This window comes from Cucumis melo, chromosome 10, assembly GCF_025177605.1.
Source record: "Cucumis melo cultivar AY chromosome 10, USDA_Cmelo_AY_1.0, whole genome shotgun sequence".
Taxonomy (NCBI): Eukaryota; Viridiplantae; Streptophyta; class Magnoliopsida; order Cucurbitales; family Cucurbitaceae; genus Cucumis; species Cucumis melo.
The window spans coordinates 8,546,765-8,566,137 of NC_066866.1; the positions used below are offsets into that span (position 1 = coordinate 8,546,765).

Consider the following 19,373-nt stretch of genomic DNA (forward strand, 5'->3'; position numbering starts at 1 on the left):
AGGGAACTAGGATAGTAAAAACCAAAAGGTTTCAAACAGGCCTTCAATTTGAATAACATAAAAGGTCAATCAAAGAAATTGTTGCAAATTTCCAGGTCCACAAACAAAATGGTATGAACATGGAGAAGAGGAAAAAAATATAACAAATAATGTGTACAGCTGCTTAGGGTCTGGCTGTTGGTGTCGATGCCGTTGAAGACGAGGAATGTAGGATCAAGTGAAATATACTTGCAATGCCCCTCTCATTACAAGACCATCAAACTATATACAATAATCAGAAAATGACTGCTTAAATTCGCAACTGCCTCCATTGAATGGCATGAACATGATAATACATAGCAACTTCTCCAACAATATGTGCTTCTTTTTTACTAGTTTAGATGAGAGAACTTGTGTGAATCTCAACCAGCTTTAGAGAAGCCTAAATTGACTCGTATTGTGCAACATCTTGGAATGGCTCACATGGCAACAAATTTCCAGAGGAAATCACTATCTAACTTTGCGTGTTTCCTCCATTTTTGATGATTGATATTGAGTACATGGGGTTCGGAAGCTTATAAATACGAGTTCCTACAGATGGTGCTGACAAGGCATCCATGTGGCTGCTCATCACACCTACAACGTGAAATCCCTCGCTCTGCAATGCTGCTCGTTGCCGACTGAAGTATACCGGATGATTGATCTGCATTTCATCATCCGTTCTGCAAGATTTTTTTTTTAAAACAATATATACTTAAATATGTATAATTGCTACAGGACAGATAATCTGTTTATAGAACATAAAAATTATGTCCACATAGGCAGGAAAAAGCTAGGGTCCTAGTATTTCCAGGCATGTTAAGTACTAGTTGAGTATATCCAGGATTTGCCTACCAGTTGAACAAATTTTGTTTGAGAAATAGTTTTGATCTGATATGAAACAGAGCACCTTGATCCAAATTAAAAGGGGAAAAGGAAGAAGGATTTCAAAACATCCTAAAATAATGTAAATTCTTTTGTAAAGCCTGCCCAAATGGAAATATCGAAGATACCTCATAATCAGCTGTAGCCAACCTTTATACCCTTCAGAAGTAAGATGTTCAATAGTGGCGTTCCTATTAACTTCTGACTTTCTTGATATTAAGGTCGTAGGCCATCTGCAAGATCTGAGTTTCTTATACAATTTTAGAAGAAAGTTTTGCTTCAGTCTCTTCGCCTGATCAACACAATCACTGCACTCATAAATAAATGGATTGAGAGAATTTATTTTTATGTTACTCAACCAGGACCCGAAGCAGAAGACTGCAATACAACAAACACTAAATATTGATATTCACACACATAATGTTTTTGCATTTCTCATGGTTAAAGGTAAACTCCATTGAAAATCTAATTTCAAGGTGGAAAGGGATTATGAAGATGAAATATGATGCTAGGGGAAACAAAACTAGCAAAAGACTGAAACGAAATTTGGCGTTATCATGACCAATAATGATAATTATCAATGACAGAAGAGAAAGAAAGAACACCATACAGATATCAGGAACATACCTGGAGATTAGCACGTCGTTGTAATCACCATTTGTGAAAAAAAGGTCATCTATGTCCATCAGCACGATATCTTGACCGTTGTCTACTTTGGCAGCACTACAGAAATAATTTTCGACCACCAGCAGTGAAGAATCCAAATCTCTTTCATACTGACCAGTTCTAATGTACTGAATGGCAAAATCTTTGCAAAATGAAGGTATGCCATCTGTTTCCAAGCTATTTAGCTCCAAATGCACAGATAGAGCCTTGCAATAGTCATAATCAACACTTGATCTCTGAATCTCAACAACTCCTTCACTTCTGTTTTGACAATATTGCAACATTACAGTCAATGAGACCAGTAGAGTGATAAGTAACACTCCAACAGTAGCTAGAGCACCAACGAAAATCGTTGCTGTTAAAGGTGTCATGTAGAATCCTGACTCTATGATATAGCGGCTTCCCATATCTGCCTCATTAAAAGGATAACAATAACTACTCAGGGTTCAAATGAGCCTCAAATGCCAGTAAAAGTTCTTCCATGACATTGCTATATGTCAATAACCTATAACTGCTACGTTGACTATCACAAGAATGATAAACACGTGTATCAGATTAGTCTCACTCGTTTTCAAATTACGGCCTATTAATGATAATAGGTAAATGGTTGTTTCTATGAGTATTCAAAAAGTGGTTTGGGGAGATATTTTTCTTTAGTGCTTCTATTCATTTTTTGTTCTCCTTCAATTAAAGACATCATAGATTCATAAATCTAGTCATATACTGCAAAATTTGACTGCTCATTATATTGACTACATAATAGAGACTGCAGGATAGAATTAAAAAAAAGGTTATGAAAAGAGAAATATTAGTTACCAGATATTTTGAGTATCAATTCTTTTCCATTAATGCTAATTCAAATACTTTTTGCAAATCTCCACTGTTATTTCCTAAGAGGATAACTTATCCTCCTTTTGTGCACATCTTTACATTAGTTCATATCCTTTTCTATGTTTCTCACTTGGAAATAATATATTTATATTTCTTTCTGCTTTTCTTTTTTTGTAATGTATTTTCTGACAATAAGTAGCTACGAAAGAATCCTCAACATCAGAAAATTGTATCCTGTATCTATCTTATTAGTTATTACTAACAAAGAGTAATTCTTAACATAAAAAGGATCTTAAATCACCAATTGACCTACAAGTTTAAGTTGATGGGTGAAGGTAATTTAATATAATATCAAACAAAAGGAAATTATATTTGACAAAGTGATAAAGGCAATAACAAAATCCTCATGAAATCAAACATTCCATATCTGGAAGGTTTTTGGATTCTGTTGTTACTTCTGTGAAACAAACCAAACATGCTTCTCTTTCAGTAAACTGATTCATCTTCGAGAAAAGAGACCGTAAGGGAAAGAAAAGGATGTACTAAACTCCATACCTGAATTCCCAGAACTTCCCCCAGTAGAATGGCTCTGAGTAGAGAACTGGCGCTCCATTTCATTCCCATAAGCAGACATTGTTCAAAGAAATTCCAATATAGGTCATCTGCAATTATCTCAAATAATATTCAGGTTTCAAATCTTAGAAAACAAAGAGATATCAGCATTAAGAAGCAATTTCAATCAAAAGTTTGAACATCCCTATACAGAACCAAAAAAAAAAAAAAAAAAAAAAAAAAAAAAAAAAAATTGCAAGCAAGCTTGAGATTGTTGACTTACCCAACGGCAGAAAGCTCTTCGATCAACCTGTGAAATGAAACCCAATTTCAAAACCCATTTAGTATTAAGATCAGAAGTAAACAGATATGGAGGGTATTAAGGGATTCAGGATTGGGTACGAACACCATACCAATAATTTTCGAAGAGTTACCAAGTTGAACACAGAAATTCATGGTGGGTCATAAGCTATCAATTTCTGGGCAAAGAGACGAGAGTTTCTTTTTTATGGGTTTTGTCCGAGAGGTGGGAAAAACTCGAAAAACGTAAGAAAATTAATGCCCAAATGGAAGTGAAAGCGAAATATGTAGGAAGGAATGGGTCTGTAAAAGATTCGAAGAAACGATCAAGGAACCATAATTAAAAGGTAGGACTCTTCACTGCTGCATACATCATCCTGCCAAATAAGCTTATAAAATGAGTTTTATAGTTCCACTTATTACCTTTCATAAAAATGACACTAAATAAATAATTCAACACCTAAAATGTAAAAAATATATATATACACACACACACATGATCCACTCCATAAGCTAAAATGTGTTATATCTAGAAAATAGAAAAAAGAGTACGTGATACACTTTAAATATCTTATTCTTAATTTGTCGCTGTAATTTTCCTTCTTTTATTTTCTATCATCTTTACTTAGTTTTATTATTTGAATTTTCACACTAACTTTAGTGATGATGAAGTAGAATGACATACCTTAATTTCTCCTTTGAAACTTGTTGCTTTCATTTATGATAAATTTTGTTTGAGAAACTTTTCTTATTTATATAGGTTTTAAAAAGAAACCCTTTTGGAAAATTCATGTGAAAAAGTGAATGGTAGAAAGGAGGTTGAAAAATAAATAGGATTAAACTTTCGTGTAATTATTGGACCTATTTATTTAGGATACATTAGAAAAAAATTTTAAAAGTCGTTTGGTTGAACCATGACATGGAAATGGTATTAGAATTTTATGAAAAAAAATATTTTGTATTTAATTTATGTAATTAAGTTTGAAAGGGAAAAATATCATTCAATGCATTGATAAAAAAATAATCAAGAATATGTTAAAAATTTTATCATAAATATTTGAAAGTTTGGCTAATTTATAATTAAAACTAACGAGAATATCATTCTAATTTTAATTATAATTAAATAATGTAAGAAAATATATTTGGTTTAAATTATATAAAAAAAATAAAATAAGAAAATGATAAGTGAAAGAAAAGGTTTAAACAATAACAATAAAAGAAAAAGAAGGTTGGTGGAGATAATTGAAAAAACTTCACCCTTTGCAAGGTAAAGGGTGGAAGGTAATAAAAATGTTAGGAAATTGATATTTCCAAGAAAATGTACAAAACTCATCAAATAAATATGGACTTCAAATGCCCAAACACATTCTCACCCCAATATGTATGTATACATCAATGTTACAACAAACATGCATACTTACATATTGAATGGAACATTTTAACAAAATAAAAAAGGATTTCAAAATCTAGTTTTGTTTTATTTTATTTTGAACAAAATTAAACCTTAAATTTTTCACACATAGATTGTTATTTGTTTTATAAGTGGCATGAATTTAGACTTCAAATCATAATTTTGTTTTATAAAACCAAAAAGTCCACTTTCATACTTTATTCTCTTGGGGAGGTAGTCATTCATTCCATGTTTTTTTCTATTAAAATTCTCTTCTTTGGTGAAATGAAAATTTAGGCAGATGTGATTGGCTCCAGAAGCTGAGCTTAAATTATACGCAGGTATTACTGTAAAGATTCAAGAAACTGAAGTAGAAATATCTATAAATTATAAATAAAATAGACTTATTCTTTGATTGGTCTAATGAAAACCTTGAAAATTGATTCTTGGATGATATTTAAGTTCATGAAATTTGAAACTTAGACATATAGATGACATACCAAACCAAAATTTAATACTATGCATTTGTAACGTTTTCTTACATTTCATTTCATGTTAGAATGAATTTTGTTTTTTTAAGTTCAATATGTGGTATGAGGCGAAAGATTCTTATTTGCCTTAACCAAGCTATACTTGGGTTGACAGCGTCTTTCAAATTAACCATAGACAAAATATACAAACACTTCATCTCACGAACTTCATGCATTTATTAAGTTACATAAATTTTGTAAGAAGGTCAGAAATAGGAATAGGAATGCGAAGGTAGAACCAAAGTTGTACGCTCATCAAATGTTGTACATCACTTGCAAAAATGTGACCTTGTCAAATCAATGCCCCGGAATTTAAAAGAGCTCACCTCTGTTCACAAGATTCAAGGCCATGTCTACATCCCTAGCCAATTCAACCGCTGCTCCAACATAGCTATGAGGTGTTAGTTCCAACAGATTTGTCTTGGCTTCTTTAGGTAATTCCAACCCTTCAATAAATCTCCTTATACTTTCCTTGGTAACTGTTTTTCCTCTGGTTAGTTCCTTTAGCTTCTCATAAGGCTCTGGAACACCGTATCGTCGCATGACCTTCAAGAAATAGATAATCAGATAATCGATGATTAAGCAAATACAACCCCGTTGTTAACCCCAATAAGAAACTTCATGAACTCTATAGTGACCAATCTGATTGCTACAAGGCTACTATAATCAGCTCCAAGCAAACGACCAGCAGTCTCAGGAGAGTTTACACAACACTAGCACCGAGGGAACAATTAAAAAAAAAATGCTTAGCAAGATACGTACTGTCTGTATTGGTTCGGCAAGGACCTCCCAGGATTGGTCCAAATCTTCATTGATACGGCTTTCATTGACCTATAACACAATGAGAGTTGAGTTTAAGATATGCCCAACATAATATGGACAAAACCAGGAGGAAGACTGTTAAAAGCCTTAAAACATATGAGGTTTAAAAAGCAAAGAATGTAATAGTTGCATTACATCAGTCTGTGAACGTGCTTCTTCTAAATCACCCAGATGATGCTAAATGTTACCCGTGCTTCATAGCAGCCAGTATTTTAAAAGCTACTTCAGCACGTCCGCAGATGAATTCTTTCATTTGGATAAGTTATTATAGACTTCAACTTCCACTAGAACCAGGGGTTCTCAGTTATCTTAACCACAAATCAGGTCCAATTCTATTGAATCTCCAACTCTCTTTCTCATTAATGTTATACGCTCACTCACTCTTTTTTTCTCTTTAACTTTCTCCCAATACCCATCAGCAAAACTTGAGTGGTCATGAATCATAACCCACCCAAGAAGAAGAAAAAGTCAATTTTCATGCCATCAGACAGAACTCCCATCATTCAGAAAAACTAATGATCATTAAAGTTTATTGTGTTCATTATGTTATGAGTACCTGAAGCTTTGATATACCCTGAAGTGTACTTTTGTAGGCAAGAAGAGAGTGTCCAAGTCCAACTCCCATATTTCTTAAAACAGTAGAATCAGTCAAGTCACGCTACAAAAGAGAAAGAAGTTTTCCAAGTTAAATACAATCACAGTAGACCTCCATGAAATGAAAATTTTGATGAGTACGATGTTCCTTTGAAATTACATTATTAAATATACTTTTAAGTTACCATTTACCAAGTTTAAGAATTGACGAGAAGATCAAATGTCAAAACGAAGGTATCTTATATAAAAAAAAAAAAGTCAAAACAAAGGTATACCTGCCACCGAGATATGGGTAACTTCTCGCTTAATTGGGCCAATGCTCCATTAGCTACACCAAGATTACCTTCACTATTTTCAAAATCAATGGGATTTACTTTGTGAGGCATTGTTGAAGAACCAATCTCACCTACCTTTGTTATCTGCACAAAATAGTGATCATATAATCAATCTTTTCTTCCATAATAAATAGGAATGATTAGATACTCTAAAATACTGACCTGTTTAAAATAGCCCAAAGATATATAACCCCAAATATCTCTGTCAAAATCAATCAAGATATTATTGTATCTCACAATGGTAAAAAAGAGTTTAGCCATGTAGTCATGAGTTTCAATCTGAAAAAAAAAATGTACAATTATATAGTTAGCAATTTTGCATAATAACCAAATCTATACATGTCAATTATATAATTTCGGAAGAAAAGCATTGCATCTTTGTTTACTGAAGCAAATTTACACACTTATTCTTCAAAGTCAAGGAAAACCCACAAACAAGATCCTCTATTGACTAGTATATATTTAGCCACTTACGCCCAGCAAAGAATGAAACATCAAAGGAAAAGCCTAAACAAATGTTTTCATCAAAAGGCAAGTCAAATTTCAATATAAAGACAAACCTGAGTTACGTAGGGATTGAAGCTCAATCCCAAAGAGTTCACAAACTCTTCAGCCACTTTAGGCCAGTTAACATTTGGATATGCAACAAGATGTGCATTATAGTTTCCAACTGCACCAGCAAACTTTCCCATTATCTTGACCTTGGAAACTTCCGACCTTTCTCTACCTAGTCTAACTGCAAAAATTGCCATTTCCTTTCCCAGGGTTGAAGGTGATGCTGGCTATAAAATAAGAGAAACAAACACAAAAGGGTTTTGCTCATAAGAATGGAACACATTTTTAAGTCACTAAAATTCAACATGCTAAGAATGACATAAGCACCAAACCATGAAATAGTTTTGGATCTAAACAGTCAAAAAGATGAATAGAACATATATTTTGTCAGCCTAAAACCTGTCCATGGGTGCGGCAAAGAATTGGAATGCAAGCATTATCTTTGGCCATGGTGCTTATTGCATTTGTCAGCTTGTCCATGAAAGGAAGCATAACATTTTCCAATGACTCTTTCAGCATGAGTCCATGTGCAAGATTGTTAATGTCCTCAGAAGTGCAAGAGAAATGAAAAAACTCAAGCACCTGAAATGCAAAGAAGAATAGTTAAGAGATCTTACAAAGTTCTACTAACATATACAATTTTACATTATCAATGCTCTACTAACATATACAAGAAAAACAGTTTCTTTACAAACGGGAAATAGCAAGGTAAATCCCACCTTAGAAATCTCAGGATGTGATTGACACCTCTGTTTTAAGAAATATTCAACAGCTTTCACATCATGGTTTGTCACTCTTTCGATTTTTTTAATCTCCAAAGCATCATCCTCACAGAAATTGTCAATAATCCCTAGTAAAAATGAAGAAGCATCTTTACTGAATCTTGGGACCTCAATGATTTCAGGTATTTCCGACAGCTTCACTAGCCATTTGATCTAAAGCATAGTAGAAAACAAAAAATCCCTTCAATCGATCATATTATAAAAACAAAGACCTTCCTCCCATCACACTAAAATCAAAATGAAACTTAATAAACCTGCAAGGAGAACATCAAATAAACTCATATAACTACATTATACGAAACCAATCAATCAAATTCAAAAAGTACCTCAACAAGAACCCTGAAGAAGATTAACCCATATTCGCTTAAATAAGGGGCCAAGTCCTTGACCTTACCCCAATAACGACCATCTAATGGGGATAAAGCAACCAAACTCGAAAGCTCATGTATAACATTGACCTTCTTCTGAGTAAAAGGAAAATAAAACAAAATCACAATTCGACATAAAAAGAAACAGAAATAACTCCTATATCATCGTCGTTCAAATATCTAAAGAAACAGAATTGAAACACAAGCAATAAAAAAAATCTAATTCAGCTAAACAAGCATAAAAGAAGAACCTTTTCCATTGGTACTTGGAAGTCATTGAGAATGGCTTTGCAATAGAAATTTGTTGGGGGTTTATAAAAGGAACCATTTCGAAAAATAGTAGAGGGTTCTTTAGAAAGTTGAAAACCCTTTGCCGCGCATAAGAATGGAGGCTGGTCCAAAACCCTACAGTTCGCTCCAATCTCCATGGAAGTTTTTAAGAGTATTGTGAGCTAAAACCCTTCTCTCTCGGCTTTTTTTCTCAACCGGCGCTTCAATCTTTCAGGAGAACAAAAACAAAAAATTTCAACTGGATTTACACACTGTGCAACCACGTTACACTTTTCGTTTTTAATTTTCAAAAAATTTAAGGGCTTTTCTTTGTTTTACTTTTTTTTTTTTTTTTTTTCTCTGTTTAATTTATTAAGATTAATTTCAAAAATATTTACGACCCACTCAAATATTTTATAATTTTCTGGTTTGCCCTTTTTAACTACGAATCATCCTTTCTATTTAAATATCTTCTATTTCAAATTTGAAAAAGTGCCATTTATGATTGATCTTAAAATCTTTTATTCACAAATGTCTTTTATGAGATTTATGCACATATAAGATGGATGAATCTTAAAAAAAAAAAAAAAAGATAAAGTTGTAGTCAAAATACTTTGTGATTTTTTTTTTCTAAATTAATCAAACTACTTGATTTAAATTTGAAATAAAGGTTGGATGAACCTTAATTTAAGAAAAGTAGAAGGTTTTACTAATTTGATTTGAGGACAAAGATTTAAATTTTATTTTATGAAATAAAGTTCGAAATAATTAATTTTGATTTTGAGATAAAATGATCGATTTTAATTTTGAGATAAATAGGATGTATAATTGCAGTATTGTGGGTGGGAGGATGATTCTTGCAAATGGGAGCATTTAGGTGCTTCTTAATTAATGAAAAAACCATATTTTACTCCATTTATCATGTAACTTTCATATTTGGAGGGAGGGTATTTGTGTATTGATCTCTGCTCTTAAAATGTTTTATATGCCCAATTTATTTGCTTCACATCCCTAACATCCCCCGTTGAAAATGATGTACCACATTTAAAACCGGTCCACAATTTTCATCAACTACCTCATCTATTATACACAATTGGAACATCGATCTTAATTATATTATATTTATAATTAATACTTTTTTAAATATTGAAAAATAAATTAAAATATCTATCAAATAAACTTTTATCATGGTTTATAAGTGCCACTAATAGAAACATATTACTGCCTATTGATAATTGTCTATCAATGTCTATTATTGATATAATCTGAAATTTTGCTATATATTAGTAAATATTTTGTGAAATTTGCTATTTTTTTTAATTCCCCTTTACAAAATGGTTGAGTAAATGAGCCAAACACGATCTAATCAACTTTATGATTGAGATATTAACAAAAGTTAATCACATTTACACCATTTTTCATTAGAGACATTGAGGCGTTAGTTCAATTCGGTATTTGATTAAAATTTAGCCATGTTTATATATTCGTAATGAAAATTGGTGTAAATGTAATGAAATTTCAATGATGGTTTTGATCGCGTTAACTTAAACCTATGAATTTGGTCAAGTCTATTGTTAACATTAGAATTAATCTTAAATCTAATGGCCAAACCTCAACACTAAAGGTAATGGTTTAGTAAATATGTCAACAACTCTTCTTTAAATGACCAACAATAATGGTAACCATAGCTGATATGATAATTATAAAGTGATGTAATTTTCGAACGTAATCCGATTGATCACCTTCCACTCGTTAACCAATTTGTAACTTTTGTTTATGGATTTAGAAACGTCCCATGTATAATACAAATGGAAAACAAAAATAAAACACATGAGAGCTACTTTTTAAATTACCATTTATTCGTTTCATTTGGATTTTGGACAGGGATCAGCATCCTTTGCGAGTTTAATTTGAAAAGTGATGGGCACATCGTATGCCACCACTATACCAAATTGTGTACATATCATCTTCCGAGTTCCAATCAATGTCTTCCAAATTTCTGAAAACCCCGTCTTCTCTAATCTCACCAAGCCGTAAGATTACATTTTGTCGTAGCAGTAAAGAAACGGGGAGTGTAGTGCTACACGAGCTAGTCGCAATCCAAACGGTAACAATGATCTCCCAAAATTCAAAGCCAGTAGAGCTGAGGAGTGACGGACCATATCTGTTTTCAGGACAATTCCAGAGCCACATATGAACGAGTGATCCAAATTATCCTCACCCCATGTCCACCCACTTGAACATCCTTTCAAGTAACCATAACCCACGCGGCAGAAACTCAATCACTGCCTTATCCACTCCCTTTCCTGCAACTTTGCAGCTCCACTCCCCCCTTCCATGTCCAATCAACACTAGCAGCAGCAGGTTGAGAGAATCAGCGTCCTCTTCATACTTGGGTTGGCTATGGAGACTGGAATTGCTTGCTGTGCTCGCGGGGCTTTTCTCCCCAATCTTTCTTCTCAGCATTCAACTGCTCTTATGTCTCCTTCTTTCGCCACCAGGGTATGTAAAAACCAAACCCATCTCTCTTTTTTTCAATATTTTGGAAATGTGTAGCTGAAGTTTGATGATGGTGGGTGGTATGTGATCAAATTGAATTATAGAGTCTAAAAGCGAGTTCGCTATTTGGGGAGTCATTAAGGCAATTTCCCAAGTCATCGGTGAAGGTGGCATCAAGGCCAAAGAGCGTTCCCCTCAAAACTAGATGTGAGATTGGTGATAGTCTGGTGAGTGTGTTTATGTAATAATATCTGCAGGTTGTTTGTGATAATGCTTGTTTGAAAATGAAAAATTGTTTGTGATTTTAGGAAGAGTTTCTCACCAAAGCAACCCCTGATAAGGGATTGATCAGATTGCTGACGTGCATGGGAGAAGCTTTGAGGACCATTTCCTTCAAAGTCAGGACGGCTTCTTGTGGAGGAACTGCATGTGTCAACTCCTTTGGAGATGAACAACTTGCTGTCGATATGCTTGCTGACAAGCTTCTATTCGAGGTCAGCTTTCGATTAGTCTTGAATGAGAATTGCTTGAAGTAGATTTTTCTTTTTGCTTTTTCTCTTGGGAACTTGGTTATCTTTCTTTAGCATCCATGGATGATATTTTGTAATGAACTATGGAAGAAAAAGTGTAGCTGATTTATGTTCAATCAGCATACGTTTGCATATTAGAGTTTTGATTAAGATATTAGTTTCTTAGGAGATCATTCTAAATCGTGTAGTTTATCTCAATCCATTGCCCAGATTCTGCTATTAAGATACTGTACTAATTTCGGTTTTTGATGAATAGGCCTTGAGATACTCACACTTCTGCAAATATGCTTGCTCTGAAGAAGTGCCAGAACTTCAAGACATGGGAGGCCCTGTTGAAGGTTACATTTCTCAAATCATTAGTGAACAACTCAAGGGTGATTCGTTGATTACTGAAACATTTTATCAAAATATGCGCAGGAGGTTTTAGTGTTGCATTTGACCCACTCGATGGTTCAAGTATTGTCGACACAAACTTCAGTGTTGGCACCATCTTTGGAGTGTGGCCAGGTGATAAGTTGACTGGAGTGAAGGGAAGTGACCAAGTTGCTGCTGCCATGGGAGTTTACGGGCCTCGCACGACATACGTTCTTGCTCTGAAAGACTTTCCTGGCACTCACGAGTTCCTTCTTCTTGACGAAGGTTACTATTTACAACTAAACTGAATTAAAAGCTGTTCCTTAATTGAGAGAATTGCTGGAAGTTATCAATTCAAATCCTTGACTTTTTTGCTTTACTGGGGGTGCTTGGTTAGGCAAATGGCAACATGTTAAAGAGACAACAGAGATTGGGGAAGGAAAACTGTTCTCTCCTGGAAATTTGAGGGCCACATTTGATAACCCTGACTATGACAAGGTTTCTTTTACTTTACCACTTCTAAAAGGCTTGACAAGAGTATTGGCATTTCCCTTTTATATATCTCATCGCAGTAAAACTGTCTCTTACTACCTTCTTGTATCTTTCGATTCAACAGCTGATCAACTACTATGTGAAGGAAAAATACACATTGAGATACACAGGAGGAATGGTTCCTGACGTCAACCAGGTTTTTGACCTTTCTGATCAATCTGCTTCGGAATTTTTTTATTAATGATCGAAAGTAAGAATACTATTTAAGTGACCGTTCTCAAGATAGTTTTGTTTAATTCCATAGATTATTGTGAAAGAGAAGGGGATTTTTACAAACGTGACATCTCCCTCAACTAAAGCTAAGCTGAGGCTGTTATTTGAGGTAGCTCCTTTGGGATTCTTAGTGGAGAAAGCAGGAGGTTACAGCAGTGATGGGCGTCGGTCTGTTCTCGACAAGGTGATCGAGAATCTTGACGAAAGAACCCAAGTTGCATATGGGTCTAAAGAAGAGATCATTCGTTTTGAAGAAACTCTCTATGGATCATCCAGGTTTAAGTCAGGGGTGCCTGTTGGTGCTGCAGTTTAAGCTTAAGCAGTGAAAGAACATTTTCCCCAATTTTTTTCCTACCTTTGCTTGTTGAAAACAGAATTTAATCTTTCAGTAGAAGCTTGTATGAATTGTATGATAGAAATGAAAATGTTCAAGCTATTTTGAAGTTTGGCATCACAGCTTCGAAGGTTAAAATTTTCTTGTAAAAGTAATTTTTTAGAAGCCAAACGAACTAGCTTCTCTGAGCTCGGTTTGCCATGCAAACACCTACCAATAAACTGTAATTTTCCTAAATCGTTAAAATTAATCACGTCTAGAATAAGATGAATCATCACAGCCAGCAATAATGGAGCATGATGAGATTTCTAGCTGTCGTACCCCTTGAGGAAAGTAAATTTGATGACTAACATAAACTTTTGGCACTTTCTGCATATACAATAGTATTGTAAATATCAAAGATGTTGACCTTGGATTTATCTCCTGTAAAGCTCCAGCCTCTCTTGTTACCTTACGTGCTAAACTTAGCTTTACGTGTTCTAAGATTTATACCAAGAAATTAAATGTCTTCTGATAAAGCTTCTTTGTAACATACTTCTCCATGTTTGGCTTGCTATCTGAGATAATTTGGAGTAGAGGCACTGGCATGAGCATGGTGAGTTGAAAGCTTCACTGCCTATATTTTCTCTATGAAACTTCCTTGAGTTTTCTGTTTCTTCCAGTCTTTATGAAATCAATACTTGCTAAAAATCCACAAGAAAAAGAGTGAAATTTGATGTATTTTGCAAGTGCACTGATGCAGGCATATCAAGGAAAGAATGGGAAATGGCAAGGATCAGTAGGGGGCTTAGTTGATGCACCGATGGACAAAGTATGGCCAGTGGTCACTCAATCCAAAAGGCTACAGGAGTGGATGCCAATGGTTGAGAGATGCACCGATGTAGCCGGAGAGGAAGGCGTTCCAGGCTACGAAAGGGTCGTTTCAGGCTTCATGTTCCCGCTGAAAGATGGAGAAAGGTCATGGATCAGAGAGAAGCTGCTTTCCATGGACCCATCAGCTCACTGTTACAGTTACAAACTGGAAGCAAGCAACGTGGGCTTAGATGGATCCGTCAACACATTAAAGCTTGTGGACTATGGAGAAGATTCAACATTAATTGAATGGAAGTTTGAGATAAATCCTTTGGAAGGTGTTTGTGAAGAGAGCATCATTGATTATCTGGGATTTCTTTACAAATCTTGCATCAACAAAATTGAAGGTGCCATTCAAGCAGCCGCAGCAGAATCTAAATATGTTTGAGTAGAAACCGTTTCTTTTCTAAACTTTGATAGGTAACAATTTAACTCTCACGTAATAGGAAACAGCAGAATCTAAACTTTGGTAAGTAACAATTTAGTTGAATTTAGTCCTCAACGTAGATGGAATTTACCAAAGTTTAATGTCAACTTTTACCTAATGTAGATTTGTATTTCAAAAATTGTTGAGTATTCAATTAATTTATCAATTTACTTATGCAAAAAAATTCATTAATTTTTAAGACAACGAAATTGTTGCATAATAAAGTGACAAAAAGACAATCGCGCCAGGTAGGGGTCGAACCTACGACTTTCTGCTTAGGAAACAGACGCTCTATCCACTGAGCTACAGGCGCTGTTTGTCAAGAGGAATAATATCAAATATTTCTAAATTAAATTTCTCTTCAAACTACCGTTTGCTTTGATTTGTAACTGTTTTCTTTATGCTTTCGCTTCGTTTCATTTCATTGTTGAGATTTAGAAAATCTCAGATCAAATAATTAATTAAAAACAATATGTTTATGACTGACAAAGTTTAAATAGTTAAAAAATAATAATCGAAAATTTAGTTTTAATGAGTTTTTTTTCCTATGATATCAATTAAATTGTCACAACAACTTAATTGAACAAAATTTAAAATATTAAGAGATCGAAGTTTATATATTAAATTGTTGCCTCCCTAGAATTTCAGATCAAAAGTGATTTATACACTTTATTTAAATATTATGGGTGTGTTTGGGCCTCGGGTTTAGAGGGAAAAGGAAAAAGATTTTGGGCCAAACCTTGTTTGGCCCAAGTATTTTGTTGAAAGGGGATTAGGGTTATCCTAATCCCCCTTTTAACCTATCTTCTCTACTTCCTTAGCCGTCGTACGCGTCTCCTAACCCTACCATTTTCCGATCTGATGCCGTACATCTTCTCGCGATTTTCCTAACGTTTTCCCTTCATTATCTTCCATTTTTTTCTCTGATTACTTCCCTTTTACCGATCTCTTCTCTTTCCGTCTTGAAATTAATTTACATCTCCTTCGTTGAATTCGAAGGAGATGTTCGTGTTCTTCGTCCTCCATTTTTTGCCCTACTCTTCCCGAAACCCTTCTTAATCTCTCTGTTTCGTTGATCGGTTGCCACCAACGTGCGTGACCTCCGAAACATTTCTCATCCTCTCTCCATATTTCCATACCCTTCGTATGCCGAACAAACCCTTGCCGCTCCCCACTCTTGCCAGTCCTAGAACGAGTTTACTACACTTTTTTCATACCGAACAACCATTTATGGTAGATGCTACACTAAATCGTGAAAGGAATTCGAGTACGGGCATGGCGGAGCACGGCAGGGGTCTTCGGTGTGCACCAAAGGTATGGTCAGCCGATGATGAGCATTGTGGTGGTCAATCTGATTACATTATGAAATTTTTTTTCTTATTATCAGTCTAATATTTATTCCTCTTCGCGGTGCTGAGTTTAATTTAGGCCTTATGTTGAAATTTTGTTTACTGCCTCGTCTGTGAAGTTCATTAATCATCCGCGCTCTCTGTTTTTCATATGAATTCCGAATTTCTTCTATCATCCGCACTCTCTGTTATTCACATGTATTTCATATGTTGTAATTCATATGTTCTTCTGCCTCCTAATGAGCTAAATTTTGTGGTAATATCCATGCTGTTGAACATGTTTTTATTTGTTTTGCCTACTGTTCAAAAAAATGTCATAATGTCATGGATACTGTGTGCTTCTGTTGAAAAAGATTACCTACTTCCTTCAAGTTTGACTGAATTTGTGAAATCCCCTTTTTTATGGGATTCTTGTTGGGTTTCTTTACTGCTGGTTTATACTCCCTTTACTATATAATGGACCCTTCCTCCTTCCATTCCATATTCAACTAACTATCCTTTTTGGTATACTTGCATTTGTATTTGGTATGTTATTCAAATTCCATTGTTATACTTGCATTCCATTCTTTGTTATATGGTATGTTTATCATGTTTCCAACGACAATTGATATTTTTTCAACTATGCTAATTTTTTTTTTCAATTCAGCCCCTGTGTTTCACCTTCTTTGCCTTTGTCTGTATTTTACAAAAGAGTGCTTTTGTAAATTTGTTTCCTGCTGCACTGTGACAAGTAATGCTTTGTTTCCTTCTGCACTGTCACAAGTAATGGTTGCTGTATTTTATGTCTGTATTTGGTTGCTTCTGTTTTACATATGATGTTATGAACTCGACCGCAAAAAATGGTACCGTAACTGCGTTCTTCTTGAACGTCTTTGCGGTAATCAAATTAACTCTGTGTTTCGCCTTCTTTGCCTTTGTCTGTATTTTACAAAAGAGTGTTTTTGTAAATTTGTTTCCTGCTGCACTATGACAAGTAATGCTTTGTTTCCTTCTGCACTGTCACAAGTAATGGTTGCTGTATTTTATGTCTGTATTTGGTTGCTTCTGTTTTACATATGATGTTATGAACTCCACCGCAAAAAATGGTACCGTAACTGCGTTCTTCTTGAACGTCTTTGCGGTAATCAAATTAACTCTGAGGCTATGTTCTTTTACATACATTATGTACTCACACCTTGTTTGATTTTTTGACCCGTTCCATGGATTTGTGAAGTTTCGTTTCGGTTAAGGTATGTTTCATTTTCGTTTTGTCATTCATTTTTTTACAATACGTTATTCTTACCGGCACGCATATGTAATAACAAACTATTTTTTTGTCTATATCTTCAGGTTGTAAAGGTTGAAGCATTCGTAAACGAGGTACTACGGTTATAAAACTCCTTCTTTGACGAAGTCCATCTATATATTCCTGTACTTAGTTGTTTTATTACATTTTTGTTTCAATTATAAATCCTCAGACGTTTACATTTGTTTAACTCTCTCTCTATCTCTCTCTCGCTGTCTATATATATATCTCCAATAAACCATCATACGGAATGTGTCATTTCTAGATTTTCAAATAGTCCTCTATTTCCTTTTTTGTTGTGTTGGTGAGTGATCATGTATGTCTTCCAACCACTGCATGTTTGGAAGTTTAAAATCATTTCTCATGTCTTCAAAATCAATACTTTTGAAATTTGTACTACAAATAAAATACATTTTAAATACTATAAATAAAATTGTTTTTAACTAATTAAAAAGCATTGCTCGAGTCTTTTTAAAATTTTTTTAAATCACAATGAACGTGCCCCTTCTTCATAAATGATGAAGCAATAGGTAACAAATTCATTTTATTTAGGGTATGTTTCGACCATTAACAATTCTTCTAAAAAAAAATAAGAAACCAACCACCTAAGTAATTTCCATTTCTTTGTAATCTGTTTGTTTTTTTCCAACCATAACTTGAAATTTTATTATTTTCGAAATAAAATATTAGTTTACTTTTGCAAAGAAAAAAACTATTATTTGTACTAGTTGTAGTCACATCTAATTTTGAGGTAGATTAAAAGTTGCTTAATTTGACTAGTTTTCAATTTTGTGAATTTTTATAAAAAAAATGTTATTTAATTACTTTTGTAATTTTGAATTATTTAGAGTACATTAAAGAATATAAAAACGTTCCAACAATGAGACGCTATAAAATACAAATTGAGTGGTCAAATTGGAGACATATACAGGATGATGCATAATAACGAGAATAAGGGAAAGTATAAAAAGAAAAAAGAATTGATTTCTTGAATGCTACTATTTATATTAATTTTAGAAGTCTGTTTCCTACGAGCAATATAATTTATATTAGGTGGAAATTTTTTTATATAAATGTCACGTAAGAAAAATTATATGGATGATACTATTTAGCAATATGTTTTATTTCGTAAACTAATTATCACGATAGATTTCAATTGATAATTAGCAATATGTTTTATTTCGGAAATTTAAATACGTATACTTCCATATATACATAAATCAAAACATAAACATAAATGAAGTTTGCACAAAAACGTATTTTCAAAAAAGTAGTAGAAGTCAATTACTTAATTTGTAAACATATTAACTTAGTTTACCTTTGAAGATATTTCCAACATTTCAAAACCAACATTGGTATTATGTGATTAGGTTAACAACAGGGTGTCAATCTATAATTTAGAATGGACGAACACGAGTTGGCGTCTATTGTAAATGCGTTCATAGCATCCCAACGACAGTTATTACTAATGTTGGAGCTCTTGAAGAATGATACGAAGAGGATAACGCACATCCCGTATGAAACTAGGCATAGGATTAGACAGTTAGCTTACTTTCGCATGATTCATGGGTCAGACCTTGTCTGTCGCCAAAGTACGAGAATGGACCGAAGATGTTTCGCCATCTGTGTCACCTACTGAGGACCATTGCTGGACTAACGTCGACGGAAGTCGTCGATGTTGAGGAGATGGTAGCAATGTTCCTCCACATTCTTGCGCACGATGTGAAAAATCGTGTCATTCAACGAGAGTTCATGCGGTCGGGTGAGACAATTTCCCGCCATTTCAACATGGTCTTGTTGGCTGTCATTCGACTTCATGAGGAGCTGTTGAAAAAACCACAACCAGTGCCTAATGAATGCACAGATCAAAGATGGAGGTGGTTTGAGGTACACATTTGTCTCGAACTACGTACTTCCAACACAACGACGTTAGTTCTTCTCAATAATTTTTAGTTATGCGGTGCAGAATTGCCTAGGTGCATTAGATGGCACGTACATAAAAGTCAACGTTCCAGCAAGTGACCGGGCTAGGTATAGAACACGCAAGGGGGAGGTGGCCACAAATGTACTTGGCGTGTGT

At 34.3% G+C, this 19,373-nt stretch overlaps 4 protein-coding genes and 1 non-coding gene across 10 annotated transcripts; 2 read left to right on the forward strand and 3 right to left on the reverse strand.

Annotated features, from left to right (window-relative positions):
* Window positions 1-27: 27 nt before the first annotated feature.
* Window positions 28-3,610, reverse strand: LOC103501417 (uncharacterized protein At2g39920). 3 transcript variants are annotated; one of them, XM_051090515.1, is made up of 6 exons: window positions 3,366-3,610; window positions 3,236-3,262; window positions 2,956-3,062; window positions 1,531-1,978; window positions 1,032-1,145; window positions 28-701 (listed from the first exon to the last, which is right to left on the reverse strand). In XM_051090515.1, exons 3-6 carry the CDS (start codon window positions 3,032-3,034, stop codon window positions 494-496), a joined length of 849 nt encoding a protein of 282 aa, XP_050946472.1. In that variant the 5' UTR covers window positions 3,035-3,062; window positions 3,236-3,262; window positions 3,366-3,610; the 3' UTR covers window positions 28-493. The 3 variants fall into 3 exon arrangements, with proteins under 3 accessions (XP_050946472.1, XP_008463209.2, XP_050946471.1); XM_008464987.3 differs by having other exon boundaries at window positions 1,032-1,211; window positions 3,366-3,609; XM_051090514.1 differs by having other exon boundaries at window positions 1,032-1,211; window positions 3,236-3,377.
* Window positions 3,611-5,331: 1,721 nt separating this feature from the next.
* Window positions 5,332-9,194, reverse strand: LOC103501418 (uncharacterized). Of its 2 annotated transcripts, none has more exons than XM_008464989.3 (10): window positions 8,880-9,194; window positions 8,587-8,724; window positions 8,198-8,413; window positions 7,878-8,060; window positions 7,484-7,705; window positions 7,086-7,202; window positions 6,864-7,007; window positions 6,551-6,652; window positions 5,935-6,003; window positions 5,332-5,718 (listed from the first exon to the last, which is right to left on the reverse strand). In XM_008464989.3, the coding sequence occupies exons 1-10, from the start codon at window positions 9,054-9,056 to the stop codon at window positions 5,485-5,487; spliced, it is 1,602 nt and encodes a 533-aa protein (XP_008463211.1). In that variant the 5' UTR covers window positions 9,057-9,194; the 3' UTR covers window positions 5,332-5,484. The 2 variants fall into 2 exon arrangements, with proteins under 2 accessions (XP_008463211.1, XP_008463212.1); XM_008464990.3 differs by having other exon boundaries at window positions 8,587-8,721; window positions 8,880-9,183.
* Window positions 9,195-10,865: 1,671 nt separating this feature from the next.
* LOC103501419 (sedoheptulose-1,7-bisphosphatase, chloroplastic) lies at window positions 10,866-13,489 on the forward strand. 2 transcript variants are annotated; one of them, XM_051090516.1, is made up of 8 exons: window positions 10,866-11,400; window positions 11,502-11,624; window positions 11,706-11,891; window positions 12,184-12,265; window positions 12,348-12,566; window positions 12,679-12,779; window positions 12,898-12,969; window positions 13,078-13,489. In XM_051090516.1, the coding sequence occupies exons 1-8, from the start codon at window positions 11,302-11,304 to the stop codon at window positions 13,357-13,359; spliced, it is 1,164 nt and encodes a 387-aa protein (XP_050946473.1). In that variant the 5' UTR covers window positions 10,866-11,301; the 3' UTR covers window positions 13,360-13,489. The 2 variants fall into 2 exon arrangements, with proteins under 2 accessions (XP_050946473.1, XP_008463213.1); XM_008464991.3 differs by having other exon boundaries at window positions 10,906-11,400; window positions 12,345-12,566.
* A 336-nt stretch (window positions 13,490-13,825) lies between these two features.
* LOC103501420 (uncharacterized) lies at window positions 13,826-14,826 on the forward strand. Of its 2 annotated transcripts, none has more exons than XM_008464992.3 (2): window positions 13,826-13,975; window positions 14,123-14,826. In XM_008464992.3, exons 1-2 carry the CDS (start codon window positions 13,922-13,924, stop codon window positions 14,618-14,620), a joined length of 552 nt encoding a protein of 183 aa, XP_008463214.2. In that variant the 5' UTR covers window positions 13,826-13,921; the 3' UTR covers window positions 14,621-14,826. The 2 variants fall into 2 exon arrangements, with proteins under 2 accessions (XP_008463214.2, XP_016902997.2); XM_017047508.2 differs by having other exon boundaries at window positions 13,838-13,975; window positions 14,110-14,826.
* A 73-nt stretch (window positions 14,827-14,899) lies between these two features.
* On the reverse strand, window positions 14,900-14,972 carry TRNAR-CCU (transfer RNA arginine (anticodon CCU)). Its single transcript has one exon. It is a non-coding gene; the product is annotated as a tRNA-Arg (tRNA).
* Window positions 14,973-19,373: the final 4,401 nt, after the last annotated feature.

Coding starts and splice junctions, on each gene's coding strand:
- LOC103501419 (XM_008464991.3), top strand. CDS start 11,302: ATGGAGACTGGAATTGCTTGCTGTGCTCGCGGGGCTTTTCTCCCCAAT. Junction 11,625..11,705: donor GTGAGATTGGTGATAGTCTG/GTGAGTGTGTTT, acceptor TTGTGATTTTAG/GAAGAGTTTCTCACCAAAGC. Junction 12,970..13,077: donor TGGTTCCTGACGTCAACCAG/GTTTTTGACCTT, acceptor TTAATTCCATAG/ATTATTGTGAAAGAGAAGGG.
- LOC103501417 (XM_008464987.3), bottom strand. CDS start 3,034: ATGTCTGCTTATGGGAATGAAATGGAGCGCCAGTTCTCTACTCAGAGC. Junction 1,979..2,955: donor GGGAAGTTCTGGGAATTCAG/GTATGGAGTTTA, acceptor TTAATGAGGCAG/ATATGGGAAGCCGCTATATC. Junction 1,212..1,530: donor AACGACGTGCTAATCTCCAG/GTATGTTCCTGA, acceptor TTATGAGTGCAG/TGATTGTGTTGATCAGGCGA.
- LOC103501418 (XM_008464989.3), bottom strand. CDS start 9,056: ATGGAGATTGGAGCGAACTGTAGGGTTTTGGACCAGCCTCCATTCTTA. Junction 7,008..7,085: donor CTTTGGGCTATTTTAAACAG/GTCAGTATTTTA, acceptor TATTTTGTGCAG/ATAACAAAGGTAGGTGAGAT. Junction 6,004..6,550: donor AGGGTATATCAAAGCTTCAG/GTACTCATAACA, acceptor ATTGTGTTATAG/GTCAATGAAAGCCGTATCAA.
- LOC103501420 (XM_008464992.3), top strand. CDS start 13,922: ATGTTTGGCTTGCTATCTGAGATAATTTGGAGTAGAGGCACTGGCATG. Junction 13,976..14,122: donor GAGGCACTGGCATGAGCATG/GTGAGTTGAAAG, acceptor GCACTGATGCAG/GCATATCAAGGAAAGAATGG.